The sequence below is a fragment of the Chrysemys picta genome, chromosome 1, assembly GCF_011386835.1.
Source record: "Chrysemys picta bellii isolate R12L10 chromosome 1, ASM1138683v2, whole genome shotgun sequence".
NCBI lineage: Eukaryota > Metazoa > Chordata > Testudines > Emydidae > Chrysemys > Chrysemys picta.
Genome location: NC_088791.1, coordinates 8,112,373 through 8,120,722, shown reverse-complemented (window position 1 = coordinate 8,120,722; position 8,350 = coordinate 8,112,373). Strand labels below are relative to the sequence as shown.

The 8,350-nt window shown below is 50.0% G+C and overlaps 1 protein-coding gene across 2 annotated transcripts; it reads right to left on the bottom strand.

The window, feature by feature from the left end:
* Nucleotides 1–495: 495 nt before the first annotated feature.
* Nucleotides 496–7,689, bottom strand: LOC101946674 (tubulin alpha-3 chain-like). Of its 2 annotated transcripts, XM_065552461.1 has the most exons (4): nt 7,585–7,689; nt 3,150–3,372; nt 2,650–2,798; nt 496–1,695 (listed from the first exon to the last, which is right to left on the bottom strand). In XM_065552461.1, the coding sequence occupies exons 1-4, from the start codon at nt 7,585–7,587 to the stop codon at nt 715–717; spliced, it is 1,356 nt and encodes a 451-aa protein (XP_065408533.1). In that variant the 5' UTR covers nt 7,588–7,689; the 3' UTR covers nt 496–714. The 2 variants fall into 2 exon arrangements, with proteins under 2 accessions (XP_065408533.1, XP_065408529.1); XM_065552457.1 differs by lacking the exon at nt 7,585–7,689 and having other exon boundaries at nt 3,150–3,378.
* Nucleotides 7,690–8,350: the final 661 nt, after the last annotated feature.

Sequence of the window (8,350 nt, the reverse complement as noted above, 5' to 3'; positions counted from 1 at the left end):
TGTGTTTGTTAGGCTAAGAGGGTACTACTAACTCCTCTTTCCCCCCCAAGAAGAGAGCCAAGCCCTAGGTTTGGTTTAGAATCATATTGCTGACTGCTATTGACCACCTTCACATCTAGGTGTCTGCAACCCCTTACCGATCTGGTACCCTGTGATATTTTGATGCAATATACTTAGACATCTGTAAGTTTCTTCCTTGTGAACCTACTGGTTGATTCAAACTTTCAGAATTTTTGAGTTCAGGGGAAGGAGTTAATTCAGGCACCTATATTTAAACACTCCCATGTGCCTAACTTCAGATTAGAAGCAGGTCCCTGGTTGCCCAAACCTACTGCTTCCACTACGGTCTGTAATAGAAGCAGAAACTCAGCCCCTGAAAGTCAGGTCATTTGTACTAGGAAGTATGCAAAAGCCTGAGATATGGATACATACAGTTAGAATTCCCACCTCCACGTTTTGCCAGCATTAGCTGAATGAGAGAGAGAGAGAGAGGGGTTTGCAGTTAAGAATTTATTCCCACAGTTCAGGTTCAAACACAACTGGCAAGCAGAGGACACGACACATGCAAACGACTGTCAGAAGTTACAGCATGAAAGGAGGGTAGTGTGTTCAGCGATGCATTGAGAAGCAGACTGCAAGTCACTAAATGTAACCCCAGATACATCTGGCCCATTAAAGGAATAGCACTGCCAGGCTAATGCCTAGAACAAGTGTTTAATAATCTTCTCCCTCTTCTGCCTCATCCCCATCGGCAGAGTCCCTGCCAACTTCCTCATAGTCTTTCTCTAGAGCAGCCATGTCCTCCCTGGCTTCGGAGAACTCCCCCTCCTCCATCCCCTCCCCCACATACCAATGCACAAAGGCCCGTTTCGCGTACATCAGGTCAAACTTGTGATCCAGACGGGCCCAGGCTTCTGCAATAGCCGTGGTGTTGCTCAGCATGCAGACGGCCCGCTGCACTTTAGCCAGGTCTCCCCCCGGCACCACAGTGGGGGGCTGGTAATTGATGCCCACCTTAAACCCAGTTGGGCACCAGTCCACAAACTGGATGGACCTCCTGGTTTTGATGCCTGCTATAGCTGCATTCACATCCTTGGGCACCACATCCCCCCGGTACAGCAGGCAGCAAGCCATGTATTTGCCTCGGCGAGGGTCACATTTCACCATCTGGTTGGAGAACTCAAAGCAAGCGTTGGTGATTTCAGGCACCGAGAGCTGCTCGTGGTAGGCTCTCTCTGCCGAGACTATGGGCGCATAGGTAGTGAGGGGGAAATGTATGCGGGGATAGGGCACCAGATTAGTTTGGAATTCAGTGAGATCCACATTCAAGGCACCATCGAACCTCAGGGAAGCAGTGATGGACGACACTATCTGGGCTATCAGCCTGTTCAGGTTGTGGTAGGAGGGACGCTCGATATTGAGGTTCCGGTTGCAGATGTCGTAAATGGCTTCATTGTCCACCATGAAAGAACAGTCCGAGTGCTCCAGCGTGGTGTGGGTGGTCAGGATGGAATTGTAGGGTTCCACCACCGCAGTGGAGACCCGTGGGGCAGGGTACACCGAGAACTCCAGCTTGGACTTCTTCCCAAACTCCACTGAGAGGCGCTCCATCAAGAGGGACGTGAATCCAGAGCCTGTGCCTCCTCCGAAGCTGTGGAAGACCAGGAACCCTTGAAGGCCATTGCATTGGTCAGCCTGCACAAGGTAAGAGGACATTGAACCAGTGTTGGTCATGCTACCCATGCTGGGTCCCCTCTTCCCTTCCATCACCATCCAGACATCAGCTACTTAATACATGCCCATGATGGGATAACTGAAGGTCTGTGTGTAATTATGATGCATAAATACAAAGTCAGAAGTAGTTTGTAATGACAACCTGTTGGGGAACTCAAGATTGCTAGACATCAAGACAAGAACTCCCAAAACAGCAACCAGATAATACTGGTGGAAGATTTTATTGAATAAGTCAGCCAGCCGAGGTAGAACACAATGCCTGTACCAAGCAAGATGCTGGTTCATGAGTCAGCTTGAGGGTTTCCTCCCATCCCAAGAATGAGCCTTGTCAACATTCACTGAATTAAAGGCTTGGTGCTAGATTCCCATACAACAGCTGGGTGGACAAATGCCATTACAAGTTGACATTGTGGCTGGTGTATTCTTGGGTTGCTCTTCCACTCACAGTTCCAGCTACAAAACCCCAACACAACGATCACATGGGAGTGAGATACAATTATTCCTCTTGACTTTCAGCCAGAGTTGGCATTCAAGCTAGCTGTCTAGGCAGTGAGAGGCCAGTGCCTGACAGCACTAAATCCGCTACTGAATGAGCAGCTGTCATTCAGTAAGATTCCCAGTGCTAGAGGAGTATTTGAGAAGCCCCCACAAGGAGCTCTATTTCTAGGCTAACTACAGGAAGAGCAAGTCAAGGCTTTACCTCCTTATACCAGGAGTGATGGGCTCTGTATTTAGCTCTCCTCAGTCAGCAAAGAGACAATGAGAGGAGCACGGCATAAAGGAAATCCCACCGACTCCCCAACAGTTCTGGTAAGTCCCTCATCCCTCACCAGCATTATTCCAGTCTGGTTTAGAAGGGTTGCAGTCCCTTTGACTTCTAAAGGGAAGTACGGAAAAAGGAGTTTGCCCACTTACCATTTTACGAGTCCTATCAACCACGGGATCTATGATTTCCTTCCCAATGGTGTAGTGGCCACGGGCATAGTTGTTGGCAGCATCCTCCTTGCCACTGATCAGCTGCTCAGGATGGAACAGGGAGCGGTAGGTCCCAGTTCGGATCTCATCTGTAAGGGAGGAGGAGGGGTCATGAACACCTTCAGGGCCTCAGCACGTTCTAGAGTCTCTGTAGTACCCACACTCAGTCAACAGCAATCTGGGCAGTAAGGCCCAGATCCACAAGGTATTTGGGCTCCTAACTTCCATGGAAGCAAACAGAAGTTAGGAGACGAAACAGCTTTTGTGGATCTGGGCTCAAAGACAGGATTACCCCCAAACGCTGGGTTATCTGCAGGATAAGCTCAGTGTCAGAAGTTATTGAGACGTGGAGAGGAAGGTTGTGTTTTCCCCTCTTCCCAGCAGGTCAGTGATCGAAACTCTAAGAAGGGATCTGGTCTATGCAGATTCCGGTGTCTTACCAATGACTGTGGGTTCCAGGTCTATGAACAGCGCTCTGGGCACGTGCTTCCCTGACCCAGTCTCACTGAAGAAGGTCCCAAAGGAAGAATCAGCCTGCCCCAGGGACTTCTCCAAACAGATGATTCCATCCGGCTGGATCCCATGCTCCAGACAGTACAGCTCCCAGCAGGCATTGCCCATCTGCACGCCAGCCTGGCCAATATGGACAGAAATACACTCCCGCTGCATGGGGAAGAGGCACACAAAGACGTTGCATCCATGAAACTGTGGCTTTAACTGTGTTGTTCAGTCAGTGTTTCACGCCCAGAAACAGGGAGCCAGTCACTCCACTTCCATCCCTGCTCAGAGCTACAGTGTTGCTCAAGAGCAGCTTGGGTGTGGGGAGGTTCATCCATCACTTCTGGGAAATGGGAATAGACCAATGGGCTCGATTTCCAGCTGTTCAACTACAGCCTTGTCCTATGCGCACAGCCCTGTTAAGGCCACATTAAACCAGGATCCCCCGATTGAGAGACAAGCAGGGCTTTAGCTTGGTTACTGGACAGAGCTACCATACAGGCTACCATGGCTTCTTGGAGCCATGTCTAACCATTGTTCTCCAACGGCACATGGGCCAGGCCCAAAGGCTAGAAGGGGATTTAAGACAGTTTGCTTATTTCTAGCGAGGGCTGTGTTTGGTTCAGTGCAGTCAGAGCTGCTCAAGTGGAAAACTCCTGGCCTTATGGTTTGAAGGGCAAAGGGAATTCCAGTACTGAAAATGTGATTGGCGTGATGTGCCTAAGACCAGCCCATTTTCCAGATTGTTCTACCAGATGAAGACAGACCATCCCGAGACTTGGCCAGCTTTAATTTGTTAAGAACGGCCATACTGGGTCAGACTAAAGGTCCATCCAGCCCAGTATCCTGTCTACCAACAGTGGCCAATGCCAGGTGTATGAGGGAGTGAAACTAACAGGTAATGATCAAGTGATCTCTCTCCTGCCATCCATCTCCACCCTCTGACAAACAGGCTACGGACACCATCCTGGCTAATACCCATGAATGGACTTAACTAGAAACATTCATGGAGGTTCTCTTTTAAACCCTGTTATAGTGGACATTGTGAAATGCTTTAAATACACACATTACTGCAGTAGGAGAGACACCAGACACTGGACTGGAGCACACTCAGAGCAATGTTATCAGAGACTTTGGCTGCTCTGATATGAAACTTAAGGTGATGCTTTTGTCCTGCTCCTTGTGCGTATTGAGATTCCTCTTCCAACTGGTGAGGGCTGGGGAATTACATTTACTATTGTGAGTCCTGCAGAGCCAGTCGTTCCAGAAGAGAAATTAACTCTTTCCTGGCATAATGAGAACCAGCAACAATCCAGTTCTTCCCTCTGTACCTACTGTATACGGAGCCCTATTGCAGGGCATGAACACAAGGGGCAGACTTGGTGTGGAAGCTTTAACTATGAATTAGAGTTCAGGCAATGAAAACTGCAACCTTAGTGACCCATCAATGGAATTGAAGCTTTCCAGCAGCTGTGCTGGCAATGAGGGACTGAGGCTATGTTGGTACAACTCATGTTGCTCCGGGGTGTGAATAAGCCACCTTCGAGCGACATAAGTTACACCAACCTAAGCACCAGAGTAGACAGCGCTATGTCAGTGTAGAGTGACCAGATAGCAACTGTGAAAAAACAGGACCGGGGGGGGGGGGGGGGGGGAAGAGAATAGGTGCCTATACAAGTCCCAAAAAATCATAGGCGCTAACTTTCCTCTGTGCCAGTGGGTGCTCCCCCCCCCCCCCCCCCCCAACTCCACCCTTTCCCTGCCCCATTCCAACCCCTTCCCTAAAGTCCCTACCCCAACTCTGCCCCCTCCCTGCCTCTATTGGACCCCTTCCCCAAATCCCTGCCCCAGCCCCGCCTCTTCCCCAAGCACGCCGCCTTCCTCCTCCTCTGCTGCGCAGAACAGCTGTTTCGCAGCCCAAGCGCTGGGAGCAAGGGGGAAAAAAGCAGGCCCCCGGCATGCTCAGGGGAGGAGGCGAGCTGGGCGGGGAGCTGCCAGTGGGTGCTGAGCACCCAATTTTTCCCCCCGTGGGTGCTCCAGCCCTGGAGCACCCATGGAGTCAGCGCCTATGCCAAAAATGGGACTGTCCCTTTAAAAACAGGACATCTAGTTACCCTATGTAAGCAGGAGAGAGTCTTTCACCCACAGATTTACTGGCGCTCCTTGAGTGGAGGGGATAGATTAATCTGACAGGAGAGCTCTCTCCTGTCAGTTTAGAGCGGCTATGCTAGAGACTTTAAAGCAGCTACACCGCCATATGCTTCATCATGTAGCCCATAGCTTCAGTCTGCTCAACGTTAAGGTCATCCTGAAGTGAGGGAAAACAAGCAGTGCCTCTTCGCGGGATCCTACCCTCCATCCAGACTTGGATGCCTGTATGTTTAAGCTAGGCCGGCCAACTTCTCTCTCCACGGGGACGGGGATCAAGCTATTTACTTGCTCGCTTAAAATTCAGCTTTATTCCTTTTCCAATTTAGGGAAAAATTCTGAGGAGACAATTGACTCCATAGGCATGTGGACAGTTTAGATTCAGTAGAGAAATTTACACAGAACTAGGGCTGGGAAGACAAGAGAAGACGCATCAATAATTTGGGGCTTGTCACTAGGCTGACCAGATGCCCTATTTTATAGGGACAGTCCCGATTTTGGGGTCTCTCTTATATAGGCTCCTATTACCCCCACCCCTGTCCCAGTTTTTCCACAGTTGCTGTCTGGTCACCCTACTTGTCACTCCACATAGACTAATAGATCTATCAGCTTCGTAATGCAGAGTGAGAAAGATTATCACAGCTATAATGTAAGATGTGAGCTGATCAGAGCAGGGGCTGGTCCAGTAAACTCCAGGCATATTGATGGTATTCTAACTACTTAGTTTCTGATAATAGAAATAGACTGAACACAAGATTAAGAGTCAGGAACTGGATCCTAAGGCCAGAAAGGACCACTGTGATCCTCTAGTCAGAGCTTCTAGCTAGTGCAGGCCATAAAACTCCCCCAGAGTCATTCCTAAAGCAGGGCCTGAGATCACTTCATTATCCCCATTTCACAGAAAGGAAGGGATTGCTTAAAGTCATCCAGCAGGCCCGCAGCAGAGCCAGGAATAGAATCCAGGTCTGAGTCCCAGACCAGTGCTCCATCCTCCAGGCCACAGTTTCTCAAACTTCATTGCCACACAACCCTCTGACAACAAAAATTACTACAAGACCCCAGGAAGGGGGAAAATGAAGCCAGAGCCCTCCCCCCACGCCCGCCCTGGGGAGTGCTGAAGCTGGAGGGCTTCAGCCCTGGGCAGTGGGGCTTGGACTTTGGCTTCAGCCTTGGGCCCCCGCAACTTTAATGATAGCCCTGGCGACCCCATTAAAACAGGGTCCTGACCCACAGTTTGAGAACTGCTGCACTAGGCCACCCTGCCTCTAGCTACACCATTTCATTCCAGCTTTACCACTAAGAATCTGCTTGAGTTAATGCTAGACTCACTGTTGTACACTTGTGCCCCTCTCTGTAAGGTGGGAACATTCACCCCCCTCAGAATGGGGCTAGTTAGTTAGTATCTGTACAGCGCTTTGGAATCCTGAAGTAGACCCAACTCAGTTAATAGACCCCTATACAGTCACAGGGCCCTAGCCACAGGGAAGCATTAAGGCAGGATAGGGCTACCAGTCCTTACTCCCCAGTTAGGGCCCAGTTTCCTGCCTACACACCCTGCCCCACACAGCGAACAATCCAGCTTACAAGGGTTAAGCTAAGCTGGTTGAGAGTCAGCCCATAGCAATCCCAGTTTAAGGAAATACTAGCAGAGACCCACTCATTGGGCTAGGAGTTTTTACTGTTGACTTCAATTAAAACAGAAACAATCCCTCTCCATAACAGAAGTACCAGCCCCTTAGTCTGGCATGGGCCAGATCTCCCCAGAGATCTCAGTCCCATTCAAGCATCAAGTTAAGCAACTGAGTTGCCAAGCAGTCCAAACTGAGCCCTTTGGAAAAATCCCTCTAATTATTTGTATTGCAGAAGTATCTAGGATTCCTTGCACAAGCCAACACCCCCCTTGCACTAGTTGTTGTGCAAACAGTGCCACAAAAAAGTCCCTGCCCCCAGGAGATCACAATACTTAGACTGTCAGCCTGGCACTCTTGAAACAACTGCTAAGCTTTATTTAGCTATTGGAATGGGAGCTGAGTTCTTTTTGGGGGAGGGGGGAAGAAGGGGGGAGGAAAATGGCTCTAACAACAGCAGCAGATCCCCAGAAAACCCACCCCAGCTTTCACCAATAAGAGCAACCAAAGGAAAAGCTCCATTTGGATTCATTCACTTCCCACCAGCATTGCAGCCCAATTTATAACTCAACACTTGCAAACCACCATGTCACAAACTCACCATGCTGGTAACCTAACTCTTCCAGCGCCACACAAAACAGCTTGCACTCAGCCTAGCCTCCGCCCAGCTCACTTATAGCCCCCTCTGCAAACAATCACAGCTGGGCAGAGGCGAGGGGTGTGTCTTAAAAGGACAGAGCTCATTTTCCAACCCATTGTTAACAGCATGTGGGAGCTTGGTAGGGGTGCTACAGAGAAACCCCTAAGAGAGCTGTAAAGCTGTAGGCGTGTTCCCAGCTGGCGTGGAAGGATAGGATTTAAAGCCCAGTCTTCAAGCATAATAACAAGAAGTTACTTCACCTAAAATTCTCCAACGTGCTGCTGTCATTATTACTGTTATTTCCACTGCAGTAGCTCCCGCTACCCCGCACCCCCATGGCCCCATTGTGTTTTCTAGCTATCTGTGTGTCTGTCTGAGGTACTCTGGGGCTCCCATTATCATAGTGTCTGAGCGCCTCACGCTCGTTCATGTGTTTATCCTCACACACACCCCTGGGAGGCGGGGCAGTGTTATTACCCCCATTGTACGGATGGGGAACTGAGGCACAGCGAGGCTAAGGCTTAGGATTTTACCTGGACAGTCCGGGTTTTGGCTTCTGTGTCCGGGTGCCATTTAGGGTTGCCAGGTGTCTGGTTTTTGGGGACTTGGCAACCCTAAATGATACCCAAACCAAAAGTCCGGTTACCATGGGGTGGGTGGAGGCACTGGGTCATGAACCCGCGCCAGCCCCTGCTTAGCCAGGGCTGCCTCCTACCTGCAGGCAGGC

Coding starts and splice junctions, on each gene's coding strand:
- LOC101946674 (XM_065552457.1), bottom strand. CDS start 3,378: ATGCAGCGGGAGTGTATTTCTGTCCATATTGGCCAGGCTGGCGTGCAG. Junction 2,799..3,149: donor CCTGGAACCCACAGTCATTG/GTAAGACACCGG, acceptor CCTCCCTTACAG/ATGAGATCCGAACTGGGACC. Junction 1,696..2,649: donor TTGATAGGACTCGTAAAATG/GTAAGTGGGCAA, acceptor TACCTTGTGCAG/GCTGACCAATGCAATGGCCT.